The sequence below is a fragment of the Eptesicus fuscus genome, chromosome 8, assembly GCF_027574615.1.
Source record: "Eptesicus fuscus isolate TK198812 chromosome 8, DD_ASM_mEF_20220401, whole genome shotgun sequence".
NCBI lineage: Eukaryota > Metazoa > Chordata > Mammalia > Chiroptera > Vespertilionidae > Eptesicus > Eptesicus fuscus.
In genome coordinates, this window is record NC_072480.1 from 95,069,237 (window position 1) to 95,086,967 (window position 17,731).

The 17,731-nt window shown below is 38.8% G+C and overlaps 1 protein-coding gene across 1 annotated transcript in view; it reads right to left on the reverse strand.

The window, feature by feature from the left end:
• The window catches only part of LOC129150124 (cytochrome P450 4V2-like), a 35,391-nt gene that overhangs the window by 15,909 nt on the left and 1,751 nt on the right, over window positions 1–17,731 (reverse strand). Inside the window, exons 2-7 of the mRNA XM_054720331.1 lie at window positions 11,204–11,316; window positions 9,745–9,830; window positions 8,829–9,019; window positions 8,381–8,450; window positions 6,954–7,080; window positions 5,021–5,206 (exon numbers count right to left, since the gene is read on the reverse strand). Coding sequence (XP_054576306.1) covers window positions 5,021–5,206; window positions 6,954–7,080; window positions 8,381–8,450; window positions 8,829–9,019; window positions 9,745–9,830; window positions 11,204–11,316 — 773 coding nt within the window. The remainder of the gene's footprint in view (window positions 1–5,020; window positions 5,207–6,953; window positions 7,081–8,380; window positions 8,451–8,828; window positions 9,020–9,744; window positions 9,831–11,203; window positions 11,317–17,731) is intronic.

Below are 17,731 nucleotides of genomic sequence, written 5' to 3' on the forward strand. Positions count from 1 at the left end.
AATACCCCATTAATATCACTGGATAAATACTCTACACAAAAAATTGGCAAAGAAACATCAATCCTAAATGACTCACTAGATCAGATGGACTTAATCGACATCTTTAGAACATTCCACCCCAAAACTACAGAATATACATTCTTCTCAAGCACATGGGACATTTTCAAAGATAGACCACATGTTGGGATACAGGCAGAGTCTCTCCAAATTCAAGAGGATTGAAAGCATATCAAGCATCTTCTCAGATCACAATGGCATACAATTAGAAATCAACTACAGTAAAACAATCACAAAAAGTCAAACACTTGGAGGCTGAATAGCATACAATTAAACAATGAGTGGGTTATCAAAGAGATCAAGGAAGAAATAAAACACATCCTGGAAACAAACGACAATGAAAGCACAACAATCCAAAATATTTGGGACACGATGAAAGCAGTACTGAAAGAGAAGTTCATAGCATTACAAGCCTATCTAAAACAAACAAACAAACAAACAAAAAACAAGAAAACCTGATAATAAACTATCTAACTCTGCAATTTGAAGAATTAGAAAGAGCGCAACAAGAAAAGTCCAGAGTGAGCAGAAGGAAGGAAATAATAAAAATCAGAGCAGAAATAAATGACATAGAGACAAAAAAAAAAAAAATACAAAAGATCAATGAAACCTAGAGCTGGTTCTTTGAAAGGATAAACAAGATTGATGAACCTCTAACCAGGCTCACCAAGAAGCAAAGAGAGAGGACCAAACTAAACAAAATTGAAACAAAAGAGGTGAAATAACAACAGACCCCACCGAAATATGAAGAATCTTAAAAAAATAAAATAAATACTATGAGCAACTCTACTCCAACAAACTGGTTAACCTAGAAGAAATGGACATATTCCTTAAAAAATATGACCTTCCAAAACTCAACCAGGAGGAATAAAAAAATCTGAATAGGCTGATAACTATGGAAGAAATTGAAGCAGTAATAAAAAATCTTCCAACAAACAAAAGCTCTGGACCACACAGCTTTACAGTGGAGTTTTATAAAACATTCAAAGTAGAAATAAAACCTATCTTCCTCAGACTACTCCAAAAAATTCGAAAGGAAGTAGCACTTCCAAGTTCTTTCTATGAAGCCAGCATTACCCTAATCCCAAAACCAGATAAAGACAATACAAAGAAAGACAATTACAGGCCAATATCCCTCATGAACATATATGTTAAAATCCTTGAGAAAATTCTAGCAAATTGAATCCAGCATTACATTAGAAAGATCATACACCATGACCAAGAGGGATTTGTTCCAGGAATGCAAGGATGGTACAATATCCACAAATCAATAAATATAATACACCATATAAACAAACTGAGAGATAAAAACCATATAATCATATCCATTGATGCAGAAAAAGCATTTGACAAAATCCAAAACCTTTTCTTGATTAAAAACCCTCAACAAGGTGGGAATAGAAGGATCATACCTCAACATAATAAAAGCCATGTATGAGAAACCCACAGCCAACATCATACTCAATGAGCAAAAACTAATGAACCTAAAGCAGTCACATTTTAGTGAAAAAAATTAAAATTTAAAAGCTATCAAGATTACAGCATAAAATTTCCAAAAGCCTCCTAATATTTAAACCAAAAAAGGGGGGATAGTAGAAGAATATCATGTAAGGAAAAATATCCTGTAAGTAAATTACATATAGAAAATTTTTACTTTAGAAAATTAACTTTCATTTGTAATGCTAACAGCAAGACACCCATGTAAAACACACATGGTGTCAAAACAAGCCAAAGGAAAATCGTTTGGGCAAAAAATGAAAAAGGATCACAAGTCAAATTTATAGAAAAGATTCCTTTATTAACTTTTGGTCGAGAATATGTTTGTATATTTTCAGAAAACAACTCCGAGACCATGTGGATTCCTGCAACAGAGAGGAATTGACAGGAGTGCTCCAGCCATGAAGACAGAAGAGAAACAGCCCAGAGATGGAAGACACTGATGATGCCTTGCCATACTAGCAGTCAACAGCTGTGCGTCACTGCAGGTTGCCCAGGACCAAACCAGAGAGGGTCGGACCTGGATTACCACCATTTGTCCACCATCCAGAACTGAAATATCATTGCTGTTATGTACACATAAGGAACTGTTTGACATAGAAATTGGGACTCAAAAGACCTGTTGGCCCAGAACGAAACTCACTATAGACTGATTCATTTGCCTCTCAGCATAACCATTATTTCTTGTCTCATTTTCGGTTCTTATAAGTCTATTTCTAGTATCAATGAGCTCACTCATCTAGGGGAAATGATGAACAACATAGACTGTTGAACAAGAACAGCATCGATCAGACTGTCAGACCTCAGAGGGAAGTTAGGGGAGGGTGGGGATAAGGGAGATAGGTCAACCAAAGGACTTGTGTGCTTGCATATGAGCCTAACCAGTGATCACAGACAACAGGTGGGTGGGGGCATGCGTTGGGAGGGGTTTGGGATGGGAATGGGGGGATGAGGACAAATATGTGATACCTTAATCAATAAAGTAATTTTTAAAAAATAAAAAATAATAAAAAAGAAACATTTCCACTAAGAACAGGATCAAGACAGGGATGCCCACTCTCACCACTACTGTTCGACATAGTACTGGAAGTACTAGCCATTGCAATCAGACAAGAAAAATAAATAAAAGGCACCCAAATTGGAAAAGAAGTAAAACTGTCCTTATTTGCAGATGACATGATATTGTACATAGAAAACTCCAAAGACTCCATCAAAAAACTACTAGACTTAATAAATGAATTTGTCAATGTAGCAGAATACAAAATTAACACCCAGAAGTCTATGGCTTCTCTATACACCAATAATGAACTCACAGAAAGAGAAATTAAAAAAGCAATCCCATTTACCATTGCAACAAAAAATTAAAACACCTAGGAATAAACTTAACCAAGGAGATAAAGGACCTGTACTCAGAAAATTTCAGAACGCTGAAAAAAGAGATAGAGGAAGACATGAACAAACGGAAGAATATACCATGTTCATGGATTGGTAGAATCAACATCATTAAAATGTCCATACTACCCACAGCAATCTATAAATTCAATGCAATTCCCATTAAAATACCAATGGCATACTTCAAAGATCTAGAACTAATTCTCTAAAAATTCATCTGGAATAAAAAAAGACCCCGAATAGCTGCAGAATCTTGAGAAAGAAGAACAAAGCTGGAGGGATCACAATACCAGATATCAAGCTATACTACAAAGCCATTGTTCCCAAAACTGCCTGGTACTGGCACAAGAACAGACATATAGACCAGTGGAACAGAACAGAGAATCCAGAAATCGACACAAGCCATTATGCTCAATAAATATTTGACAAAGGAGGCAAGACCATACAATGGAGTCAAGACAGTCTCTTCAATAAATGGTGTTGGGAAAACTGGACAGATATTTGCAAAAAGATGAAACTAGACCACCAACTTATACCATACACAAAAATAAACTCAAAATGGATAAAGGATTTAAACATAAGATGGGAAACCATCAAAATCTTAGAAGAAGTCATGGGCAGCAAAATAGAAGACATTTGTCGTAGCAATCTATTTAACAATACAACTCCTGGGGCAATGAAAACTAAGGAGAAAATAAACAAATAGGACTACATCAAAATAAAAAGCTTCTGCACAGCAAAAGAAACAATCAACAAAACAACAAGAAAGCCCACTGCATGGGAGGACATATTTGCCAGTGTTATCTCCAATAAGGGTTTAATCTCCAACATTTGCAGGGAACTCATACAACTTAACAAAAGGAAGATAAACAACCCAATCAAAAAATGGGCAAATGACCTAAATAGACACTTTTCAAAGAGGACATTCAGAAAGCCAAGAGGCATATGAAAATATGTTCAAAGTCACTAATCATCTGAGAGATGCAAATCAAAACAACAATGCGGTACCATCTCACACCTGTGAGAATGGCTATCATCAACAAATCAACAAACAACAAGTACTGGAGAGGATACGGAGAAAAAGGAACCCTCCTTCACTGCTGGTGGGAATGCAGACTGGTGCAGCCACTATGGAAGACAATATGGCATTTACTCAAAATATTAAAAATAGAACTCCCATTTGACCCAGTAATCCCACTTCCAGGAATATATCCTAAGAAACTAGGAACACCAATCAGAAAGGATATATGCACCCCTATGTTCATAGCAGCACAATTCACCATAGCTAAGATTTGGAAACAGCCTAAATGCCCAACAGCAGATGAGTGGATTAAAAAACTGTGGTACATCTGCACAATGTAATACTACGCTGCTGTACAAAAGAAGGAATTCTTACCATTTGCAACAGCATGGATGGAACTGGAGAGCATTATGCTAAGTGAAATAAGCCAGTCAGTGAAAGAAAAATACCACATGATCTCACTCATTTATGGATAATAAAGAAGATTATAAACTGATGAACAAAAATAGATACAGAGGTAGAGCAGCATCGAACAGACTGTTAAACTACTACATTGGAAAGGGTAGGGAGGGTTGGTGGAGGAGAGGTAAGAGATCAACTGAAGAACTTGTATGCATGCATATAAGCATAACCAATGGACACAAGATAATGGGAGGGGGGTGAGGGCATGTGCCGGTGGGTAGGGGAGGCTGGGGGAAGGTCAATTGGGGGGGGGCGCGGGGAAGGAGACACATGTACTACTGTTTGTAATACTTTAAACAATAAAAAAATCCTATAAATTGATTATTTCTTTAAGTTAAAAATAAATTGAGAACAGATTATCTCTTATGCCAAGGATCCCAACCTATTTTAAAAGGTGGCTACAAATAATTCTTGCTATTTCTAATTTGACTATTAAATGCTTACACAACTCTAAGTATTAGTGCTGGCTATTTCTTCATCCTTAGCATTTTTAACTCCCAAGATTAAAAACAAAACATTTTCTTGTTATGTAACAGGAACTGTAATTTGTTTAATGAGGATACCTGAGACTAACATGACAACGCAAAATACCTCAAACATGAAAGTGTCCACTTCTTCTCGAATAGCCTCATGGCTTAGCTTGTTCCCTTCATCATCCACCACATTTAAAAGCAGGTCGAGGAAAGCCTTGCGTTTTCTGTTGGAGGGGGTCGTGCCCTTGTCATCACTTTTACGTTCTTCTTCTCTCTTTATTTCATTGGCCCGTTCATTGATGACCTGTATGATTTAAATGATCACATGCTTTTGTGTGGAATTTGATATGGCCTAATAATCCATTTTCCTGTGAAAATATACCAGCTTCTTTAACTGACTTTTGGCTAAGTCTTTCCTGTTCTGTCTCACTCAACAGGAACTTAGGTTTTTGTGAAAATATGGTAAAGCATTCTGTGAATATTTTTAGGGCGTAATACATCATTTCCAAGGACTATTTTTGCAGCCTTTCCAACATGGGAATAGAGTAGTAGTCTCCTGAATAGGGCCCCAGCGAGTTGGAAGAGCTCATGAGAAAAAGTTGGGTGGTGGAGAGAACACAATCATTATATGATAGACTAATTATAGATCACTCTAATGACGTGTTGTATTGGAGAAAAGAATCACCCTGTATGCTTGCTGCTCCTTCTGCCTGGAATGCTCTTGCCTCAGAAGCCAGCATGACTAGCTTCCTCCCTAGTTTTAGATCTCCACTGCCCATGGTCACACTGTCAGGGTCACTGCTACCCTAGTCCCTGGCACTCACTCTCTTCCTCAGCCTGCCTTACCTTTTTTCCATTTCACTTACCACCTGGCATTGTATTTGTTATTTAGTGACTTTCTCCTCCAACTGCAATGTAGCAGCAAATTTGCCTTTATTTCTTCATATATTTCCAACCTTTAGAACACTGCTTGGCATTTTAGAAATGTCCATCAGGTATGTGTTGAATGAGTAAAAGAATGAAAGCCCCTGAGCTTAATTTGGTTACACATTTCAACTTTCTCCTCCTTTCAGGCAATCGTCCAAACCTGCTTCTGCTTTGAATGAACAGATCCCAAGTTCCGTTAAGACAAGCACCGTGTCCTCTCTTTGATTCTTGGTGGAACCCCTGGTGCCTGGCACTCAGTATGCAATTTTTGATATTATCCATCCAATTTGGAATTCATTCATTATTGATATTGATATTAATGCATGAAATTTGAAGACAAGTGTAATTATACCTAAAAATACAATCTGTTCACCGTTCACCTGTTGCCAGGCAATTATGCTATACTCCACTGAGGGCAGCTCACTCCCACACCTCATTCATCTAACATCTAGGGACTCTACCACTTGATCCATTGGTGGAGGCAGTACCTCACTGTCACGAAGCAATGCCATCATATTTAAAACTAAATTTACAGCAAAGGATAAATATAATTACTTCAGCACTTTTATCAGTACATTTAAATTATAATGCATGTTTTCAATTAAAGTTTGCTTTTTCATAAACACACGTTTAACACAAAGACAGACTATATCCAGAACATTACTATTTTCTTGTCATTACAAATTAAATAGTAATATCTAGTTAATTTTTATCTTTTCCAGTTTAAGATACTGCCATAAATGCCCTTTGTCTTGGAAAACCATTGCTTAATCCAAACACTTTTCCGAAGATTCTTATAACACAGATTCCTGTTTCTTTATTCTCTTAGCATAGAAGCCAGTTTATTAATAAACTACCATAGCTCATATCACATTTTGTAATTATTTATTTATAGACAACCTCCCCCAGTAGACTAACCTCCCCAAGGAGGGAACATTAATGACTAAGTATGTTAACAAACATAGGAGTCATGCACTTATAAAAGTTCTAGAAAGTGATAGTGGGAGGGGTTGCACAACATTGTTAATGCGCCTAATGCCACTGAATGGTACACTTAAAATGGCTATTATGATAAATTTTATGTTATGTATGTTTGACCACAATAAAATAAAATGAGGACTTACATTGTTGGTAAAATTATGTACGATCTTTAGGTTCCTTTTGTGGTCCCTTCCTTCTTTAAACAAAAGGTAGAAAACGTCATGCCAGAACCAAATCGTCTTCATTCTTCGATGTATCAAATCACTCATCCTATAAACAGGATGCAAATGTATCAGCTGATATATCAAAATGGGCATTGCTTGAGTACATATATGGTGCCTGGTCTCAATGAGGGTAATATGTGGCAACGAAGATAATTCGTCTTAGTGGCTACTAAGAGCTCTATGCTTTGTGCTCAACAATGAAGGCATGGGTTATTACACATCCAAGGAAGCTTAAGAATTAAATGGGTCCTTTAGAGGAATGAAGAATCCATTACAAAACATCCTTACTAGATGGCCATCTGATCTCTCTTTCTGTTTCTCCTGGAAGAGTTCTGGACCTCCCTGAGCTGCCTGTAGCTCTTATACCACAGGGTGGGATGAAATCTGCCTGTTTAATGTCCACACATTTGCTTGATCACGCCTCTGGCTGTCCTATTCTGCAGTAAAGTGCCCCTCTGTCACATCCCTGTCCCGAGTCCCTCCCTCAACATTTCCAGTGATGGAGCAGGAAGACCTAGACATGATCTCCTCCTTTGAGAGCAGCTTCAGGCCAATTCTGCAGAGTGGCCTTTTCTGGTCACTCAATCTGTGGGCCCTATTGCTGTTTTCTTCTCGAATATCAACTTTATTTTTTCTTTTTAAGCAATTATTATAGTTTATAAGTTTATACTTATTTGTTTTGATGCTTGTCTCCCTGTTATTCTGTTCTGTGGACCACTATAAAACTAGTCAGTATCTTGTGTAATGAATGGCAGACTATATATGCTAATATGTGTTAAAATGAAATGGGCAGTGGAACTAAAGACAGAATTCCTCAAATCAAACCCTGGCCTTGCATTTTAATAGTTGAATAATATCAGCAATTTTTCAAAGTAAATATGACTGTTTCAATTAAAAAATAATACACACTCAGTGCAGAAAATACGGGAAGAGAGAATTAATAACTCAAAAAACAAGAGAGAGGAGCACATAATAAAAAACAATAATCACAGCTAACATTCTGTAATAATAGCTACAAGTTTTTTTAATGAATAATTTTTATACCTAATGATTATGATGCTAAAAATATTGTTTTCATCTCCATTTTATCACTAAGCATCATAATGTAATTTCTCAATATATCATAAAATAATCATGTAAAATTATACCATAGCCTGGGTGTGCCATAATTTATACAATAAATCATCTACTGTTAAAATACATGCTTCAATGATTAGGTTCATTTTTAGTGCAATATTTCATTGTGAAACAATGAAAAAGATACGACACAGACAAAAATTATTAGCAATATTTTTAAAGCTTGAATCAATAACAATTTTAAAAATAATTAGAAGGGCTCCATTTACCTATAAACTGCACGGACATACTCAGAATCATCATTAGTCTGAGCATCAATATTCTTGCCCATAGCTGTTTCTGCAAAATATGGGTGAGAAGCAACCATTCAATTCATGCACATGCCTTGTGTTTAATTTCCAGTGGCAAACACTTGAAAAAAGACATAAATTCTTATATATTTTAGAATTGTTCCTTTCCCCTTTCACTCTTGCACCTTTTGTTTCTCCTACTCCCTGTTCCTGCTCCTCCTTCCCTCTGACCTTCCTGGCAGGTTGGCTCTGCTCAAAGTCCTAGGAGTGGGCAATGCTTCTCAGGAGCCTAATTTAGTGGAAGAATCACCCCAAAGAAGCCAATATCCTTTCTAACCCCTTCATTTGCTTCCCAGTGAAGTGTTATTTTCTATTTGGGCCATTTATGGTTACACCATAGCTCTAGAAACAAATCAATGAGACTTACCACAGATGATATCTAAGGCACAAAGAGTGATGTAAAAAAAGCAGTTAAATTTTTCTCCGTCGACATGTTTTTCAAGCTTATTAACCAATATGTTGGCTTGTTCATTCATGACATCTAAGAACTCTTCCAGAATGGTAAAATGAAAAGTGGGTGTTAACATTTTTCTTCTGGAGCGCCATTTGTTTCCAGTACTAGAAATACAAGACATGGTTACAAAGGAGAGAAAAGCAACATCCAAAAGAAATAAAGCATAGTCAAGACAACAAATTCTTCCTAATCTACAGATTCCTAAATGCTTTGGTCAGAATGTCAAGGGGAGATTCATATACAGTTACAGAATGGGCATATTTTGATATCCTTCTATATTACTAATATTTAAAAGAGCACTCATCAAAATTGAAAATTTTAAGAAGTTTTCTAGATTTCTAAGTTCTGAGTTTCCAAAAATTAGAAATTTCCTCCCTTTTTCCAACCTTATCCCTCTGAAGATCAAGGAGTTCCATGAGTCTACTTTGATTTCTAACATCTTTGAAGTCTTCAAAGTCCCCACCGAAGTCCTGTTGCTGGATGACAGCTGGATTAAAGTTACGGTGCTCCGCTTACTTCTCTGAGGATGACTGCCTTTTTCATTGGATTTTCAAGATTTCCCTGCTCAAAACTCCCCTGTGTCGTACTCCATTTATACATTGGCACTTTCTAACTCTTCTTGGAACACTGGTGATCATCATTATTCAATGCCATGGCTGGAGATTACTCTACACCCTGGGTTCCTGTCTCTCAGAGGCCCATTATCACCCAACCTTTTCAGCTTCTCCCTACTACCCAACAGCACATTCTTGCTATAGGAAAACTACTTCTTGTCAATGCCTGACATAAGTTATGCACAAGACAGCTTTACCGATTTACACTGACTTACCTTGTAAGAAGTCCTAGGCCAAGCCATGGTTGTACGAACCTGTACAGATGAGACTTGTCAATTTGCTTTGAGCTACTTAAAATTACCTTAGAAAGAGAGAAAAGAATAATGAGAGACAGAGATATGAAAGCAACGTTAATTATAAGAATACTGGGCTAGAACACAACTACTTTCTAAAGTAACATTTCATAACAATTACTTCTTTGTGGTTCGTTTTCATTACTATGACTCAAAGAAATTCAATTAGAGTTTGGAGCATACAACTGTCACTCAGTCTTGGAGACTAGCTGGAGTTGACTGAAAGGAAAATGTCCAAGAGAATTCCCTGACTCCTGCCCTGAATTAGGAGCAAAGTGGAGTTGTTTATTGAGGGTAGGAGTGAGGGAAGAGAAGGTGGGTGAATCAAAGGATGACCACATTTAGGGAGATGGAAATCACAAGTTCATGATCAGGTATGTTGATTTGGAGACATTCAAGTTGCCATAGTCTGAAAGCAGGTATGCAGCTCAGGATTAAGGCTTACACTAGGTACACATTTGAATGTCTCCAGGGTATAAGTAGCACTGGGAACCATGGGTATAGTTAGGTTGCCTGGAGCCAAAGTAAAGCAGAAGGGATGAGCATATGCACAAAATGCTTCTCAGGCTTCTTGCTGCAGTTCCCTGCTTTGGACAGATCTCTATCCACATGTACTAAGGCCACTATACTAGGCCAGCAATGGCTAAACCCTACATGTGCCCCTCTCGCTATCTCCTCTGGGCCAGTAGATTCTGCAGTGTGGTACAAGAGACACTCTAAGAGTTTTAAACAATGAGTAAGAAAGATGTATCCAAGCCCAACTACCCTAGGAAATTCTCCTGTTATTTTTTTAAGGTCTGTTTATCCCATTTTTATTTCCTGACCCAAATCCTTTGTCACCAAACCATCAGATAATACCTCCAATGTCATAATAATAAGGAAAAGAACGGTCAACAATTTTTAGGAGTAATTTCAATAGCGTGAATTAACAACATATTCCCCATCAATATCATATTAGTGTTCTCTTTTTAAAAATTAATTTGAAGTAATAAAAGTATAATTGATACTCGGAGTACCTTAAGGGAAACACATATATTTTATTAGTCTTACATTTTTTCAATCTTAAAACAGTACCTGCAAGATAAAATGAGCCCCCCCTTGTAGAATAATCTGTTCAACTGAAGACTTCCCAAAAAAGGAGGACAAATATATTACTTGATACCAAATGTGTATAGACATGTAGAAGCTGCTACTCTTCTGAGAACTCAGACTATATCTGGAAAGCATTAAATGGCACCTTCACAGCCTTAGATATGTAATAGAATCCTCATTGCATTGAATTCAATTAAATATAAGGACATATATTTGCTGTTTATTCTGATAAGATTCTCACACCATCAAATATACAGTGGAACATTGATCATAGTCACCATCGACTCACCTCTATAGTTTCGGCTTTATACATGATGATTACTGGTACTGTACCAAGCCAGATTATTATCATTGGCACATGTCTGTTTTCTTCAGTGTAATGAATCACCTGCTGAAAAAACTCTAGGAGAAAATATTTAATTTTAAATGAGTTCCTTATTGTGTCTTTTTTGGTTTTTTACTCTTTTTACTTTGTGCACCTCACTCAATAGCTCCAAGATCTTTCACATCTTGAAGCTAAACCACACAGGTGTCCTTACTAAATTATTAATGCATGAATTATGAGGCTAATTTAATTATGAATGATATATGTGCAACAACCTGGTTAACTGAGAAATGCCAAGCACTGTGGATGTTTGTGGTGACCTTATGACATGCCTTCCCCAAGAACACTGAGGTTGTTCAGTTTCTCCTGACCTGCTTCAGGCTACGCTTCTATAGAAAGGGAAACCTGTCCCACCTCTCCAGCCCTGGTAGATAGATGCTTCCCTTTCACCCTCTCTAAAACAGTATTGAAGTTCCTCAACAAACTGAGATTAGAGCTACTATATGATCCAGCAATTCCTCTTCTGGGTATTTATCTGAAGAACATGAAAACACTAATTCAAAAAGATATATGCACCCCAATGTTAATTGCAGCTTTATTTACAATAGCCAGCATATGGAAGCAACCTTAGGTATCCATCAATGGATGAATGGATAAAGAAGATGTGATAATAATGGCCAGCTGGTATGGCTCTGTGGTTGAGCGTTGACCCCGTCTGGCCATATGCCCGACTACCAGAGAGGGGCATGCAGAAGGCAGCCAATTGATGATTCTCTCTTATCACTGATGTTTCTCTTTCTCTCCCCCTCTCTTCCACTCTGAAATCAATAAAGAATATATATGTATATATATATATGAGGATAAAATATTGTCATTTTGATAACATGAATGGATCTTAAGGGTATTATGCTAAGTGAATTAAGTCAAACAGACGAGGACAAAAACAGTCTGATTAAACTCATATATAAAATATAAAACAAAAAAGTAACAAATGAACAAATATAACAAAATAAAAACAATTTCAAGGATACAGACAACAGAATAGTGATTACAGAGGAGAAGGAGAGTGGAGAGAGGGCAAAGTAGGTAAATGGGGTTAAACAAATGGTAATAGATGGAAACTAGACTTTTGGTTGTGAGCACCCAGAAGAATATACAAACATCAAATTATACTATTGCACACCTAAAATTTAGATAATGTTATTAACCAATGTTACCTCAAGAAAAAAATAATTTAAAAAAACTCTTCTGTTTTACTAATCCTTCAACTTCACAAATGTCTCAGGGACTCTACAGAACTTCTTCCCTTTGTAGGAAACTCTTATTCCTACTGCTTTTTGTCTAATAATACATACTTATTCTTCAAGTGTCATCTTGATTTTGCTGTGAAGTCTTCTCTGATATTTCAAATAAGATTTCTGGTAATATAACTTCCCAGGTTGGCTCCCATTTCTAGTACAGGCACCAGATCTCAGTATTTCTAAATACTGTCTACAATAAAAATAAAAATAAAAAGAAAAAGAAAAGAAAAAGAAAAAGAAAAGAAAAGAAGCAATTCTCCTTGGAGAAGTCATTGATTTCAGGGCTGAGGCAGAGAAAAATACCAGAAGAGTGGAATATATTATGGTGCCAGAAAATAAGGAAGTGCTCAAAAAATGATGGGGCCATGTTGAAACACCAAGCAGCCAACCTGAAAAGCTCCTAATACTCCAAACTAGAACAATTAGTGCAACAGAATAAGTAATGATAGAATTAGTCTCTGTCACTTCTCTAGTCAATATCTTATAGTTGTCAGTGTACAGAACTTTCACCTCCTTGGTTAAATTTATTCCTAGGTGTTTTATTCCTTTTAGTTCAAATGTAAATAAAACTGTTTCCTAATTTCTCTACCTGATAGTCCATTGTTTGCATAAAGAAATACAAGTGAGTTTTATATATTGATCCTCTATCCTGCAACTTTACTAAATTTATTTATTAACTAGAGGCCTGGTGCACGAAATTGGTGAATGGGGTGAGGGGGAGGTTGTCCCTCAGCCCAGGCTGCACCCTCTCCAATCTGGGACCCCTCGAGGGATGTCTGACTACCCATTTAGGCCCGATCCCAGTAGGATCAGGTCTAAACAGGCAGTTGAACATCCCTCTCACAATCCAGGACTGCTGGCTTCCAACTGCTCACCTGCCTGCCTTCCTGATTGCCCCTAACCGCTTCTGCCTGCCAGCCTGATCACCCCCTAACCACTTTCCTGCCAGCCTGATTGATGCCTAACTGCTCCCCTGCCAGCCTGATTGCCCCTAACTGCCCTCCCTTGCAGGCCTGGTCACCCCTAACTGCCCTCCCTTGCAGGACTGGTCACCCCTAACTGCCCTCCCCTGCAGGCCTGGTCCCCCCCAACTGACCTTCCCTGCAGACCCCGTTTCCCCCAACTTCCCTCCCTTGCAGGCCTGGTCCCTCCCAACTGCCCTTCCCTGCTGGCCTAATCGCCCACAACTGCCATCCCTTACAGGCCTGGTCCCTCTCAACTGCCCTCCCCTGCTGACCTAATTGCCCACAACTGCCATCCCTTGCAGGCCTGGTCCCTACCAACTGCCCTCCCCTGCTGGCCATCTTATGGTGGCCATCTTGTGTCCACATGGGGGCAGGATCTTTGACCACATTGGGGCAGCCATCTTGTGTGTTGGAGTGATGGTCAATCTGCATATTATTCTTTTATTAGATAGGATTCTAACATTTTTTGGGGGTGGAATATCTAGGGTTTCCTATATGAACAATCATGCCATCTGCATTCTTTTTCTTGCCTAAATGTTCTGACTGGGACCTATAATACTATGTTGAATAAAATGGTGAGAGTGAACATCCTTGTCTTCCTGATCTCAGAGGGAAAGCTTTCAACATCACATACGGTGTTCTTGCCAAAAATGCATAACCTCAATTAAACTCTGAAAAAGCAACAGGCAAATCCAAACTGAGAGTGATTCTACACAATACCTGTCTCAGAAAATGTCTCAAGGTCTCGATGTGTATGGAAAGACTAAATGGTCACAGACTAGAAAAGATTAATATTAAAGAGCATAACACAAGGAAGCACGACTACTATATGCCAGGTAAGATTTTGAATTGAGTCATGGAACAGAAAAAGAACATAGGAAGTGTTGCAAAATTCAAGTAAGGGCTGTAGTATTATCAAGTACATTGGACAAATAATAATTTTCTAGTTTTGATAATGATACTAATTGTGTAAAATAACACATCAGAGAAGGCTTGCTGGGTATATGGCATATGCAAACTCTATATTATTTTTATAACTTTCCTGTAGTTATAATATTATTTGAATAAATAAAAGCTTATAAAGAAGGGGAGTTTTATTATTCTGAAGCTGAAGAATAAAAAGTAAGCTGGAGGAAGATTAAAAAATATTTTCTTAGTAGAAGAGAAACATACACTCAATGCAAAGTGTCCCCTAGGGAGTTCAACCAGCTAGTTCCATTGCTTGCTATGACATGTGCTGACCACCAGGGGGCGGGGCAGAACAAAAGAAGGCCCTGGCTGGCAGTCGGCAGCCACTAGAGACCCTATCCATGCAGGATTTCATACACTGGGCCTCTAGTATATAAATAATAGGCTATGTCTACATTTCCTTGGATATAGGAAAAAATTTGGTTTGAGAATGTGACAAAAATGTGGGAGAGATGTCATAGTGAATATAAGAAAGAATCATTAAGCTAAAAAGAATTACTGAGAAGCACTGAGGAAAAAGTAGGGATTAGATAGGGAAATTTGGTAATCAATCAAATCAGTTTCCTATGACATGTCTAGATATAAGAATGAATATGACAGAAGTATCTTACTTCTTCTTGAAAACACAACATGCTCACACATGCATTCCACAGGCAAGGAACATGTACCACCAAAGGAACAGATCCCTACTCTCAAGGAATTTATAATCATAGGAGATGGTCACTGTGGTACTAATCACAGTATTAGGTCAAATTAAATGGGTGCTAAATTACAAGTTAAAGTCTGAGGAGTTATCGATTTTCATTGAAAGGACCGGAGAAATTCCAAGAAAGAGATGGCATTTGAGCATAAAAGAATGATTTGGCTTTTTATAGGAAGAAAAAGGAAGTTAGGGTAAACCAAGCTGCAGAAATAGCAGAGCAGAGACAGGGAGGTCTGAAAATTGCCTATAGATTTAGCCAAAACACAGGATGGGGATGATAACATTGATAGATGAGCTTGGAGTGTTGGAAGGCTAAAGAAATTGGATTTTCTTTTATAGTTTCTAGGCAATATCTGAAAGTTCCTGATGAGTATTAAAACCACAGGTTAGATAACTTGGTATTCCGAGGCTACAGGAAGCTTCTGGGGTGGGAAAAAGACTGGGGTTGGATGCAGCCAGTATTAGAGGCCCTGGTCCTGCTTTATGGCTGGTCCTTATATTGGGTGTGGGGAAATGGTGACCAGTAATCCCAACAACACTGAAGTAGTGAGGAAAGTTTGGGAGTTAACCCTTTCTGTATTGAAATCCCTGAGGCCCCATCTGGGGAATGCAGCCCAGCATTCAGAAAGGTCAAACAATGACAAAACTCTGGGTCAGCTCAAGAAATATTAAATTGGTGAGTGTGATCCGGGAGTGGAGGTTGAGTCGGGGAATACAGTGACTAAAAGATTTAGGGGTACAGGGTCCAGCCCTCAGAGAAAAGACCTGGCAAAGGTTAGACAGAGCCCAAGTCAAACAACATGAGGTCACGGGAGGACTGGCTTTCTAATTAGGTTGGGAAATGAGGCCTCTCCTGAGATTGCTGGCAAAATCCAGGGAGGGAGGGATAAGGAGGGCAGACTGGCTGGGAGGCATGTGGTACCCAGGCTTTTCTAGGCAAAGGGAATGCCCCTTGACAGCAGCAGGACTAATGCCCACAGCACTGTGAGGCCGCTAATACAGATGGCACCTGAGGTTCTGACGGGTTGTTTTAAATGGGAATTTGGGCCCCACGGACAGATTGGCATGGAATAAAAAAGCAATTATTAGACTTTCCAGCTCTTTTTTGTGCCAATACATGTTCACATACTCAACTACCCCTGCTCCTTCTCCCATCCCTCAGCTCCCCCCACCCCTGGGCTTCAGGGCAAGCTGCTCAAAGTACAGTGGGAGAGAGACTAAAGTGCAGGGATGTGCATTGCACGTGACACTGAAGAAACAGTAATAATTGTTTAAAGCGTTTATACATTTGGGCACCTCAAAACCCAATAATGAATCTTCTAAAATAACTAACATTCATTCGGTCATTTATTTGCTGTGGAAGGTAACTAAACATCAGAGCAGAGCTAAGGGTTTCCGATGCCTTATGTCTTTTATGCCTCACCACAGTCAGACGAGAAACACTATTACAGAAGTTAGTGAACAACTGAGGAAGTTGTGCTCAGCTGAGTAGTTGCACAATATCACAGCGCTGGTAAATGCAGGCCTGGCTCTGTACCCGAGGCACCCACACACACAATGTGCCATCTTCCCCATTACATCACGCCGACTCAAAATGCCTTCCAGTTAAACCAGTGGCTAAACTGCTGTGAAAGGAGCTAGGTCACATCAACAGTGTCAAAACATATGTAGCATGGCCATAACCACTGCCTTGGTCTGGTCTGACAGAGGAGACAGGGAAATCAAAATCCCTGGTTTGAAGGCCTCCGGTGGGCCCCATAGCAGGGAGCAGCTGGGGAAGACAGGTGTTGACAAAAAGGACTGGAAAAGCAAAAGATAGAGTTCAACAGCCCAGTTGGGAGTCAGTTGCAATTCTCCAGGTGAGACTTCTGAGGCCAGAATGCGGAGGGTAGCCACACAATGAAAGGCACAGCCTCTTGTATAAGACACAAGGGTACTGAGGATGGGGAATACACCTTTAAATGTTGTGCTCTGCCCAAATTTGCTGAGCTCAATGCTGGGCACAAAGGAGGGCCTCAAATAAGTGCATGACTGACAATGAAAAAATTGACTCAAACCAAGTTCTGGACAAGGGTCTAGAACAGTGGTCGGCAAACCATGGCTCGCGAGCCACATGCGGCTCTTTGGCCCCTTGAGTGAGGCTCTTCCACAAAATACCACGTGTGGGCGCTATTTTGAAGAAGTGGCGTTAGAACACTCAAGGGGCCAAAGAGCCGCATGGGGCTTGCGAGCCGCGGTTTGCCGACCACTGGTCTAGAAAATGCATGTATTAAATTTAATCCTCAAAGTAACTGTAATATAGTGACGTTTACAAGTAAAGGGTAACACACGCTAACTTAAAGAGTTTTAAACAACTTGAAAAGTCAAGCAATTTGGTTACAAGCAGAAAGGGAGCAAAGGTTGGTCTCCTGCCAGATCCTGTAGTTGTTGAAGCATTAAAAAGTCCCCTTGAGAAAGATAATGTGTTATCACTCTCTCCTCTCCGGAAGTAACTATAAGGAGAATTGCTTTAAAGAATCCAGTAACTCACAGTTTGTTTTGAAATGGATCTTAT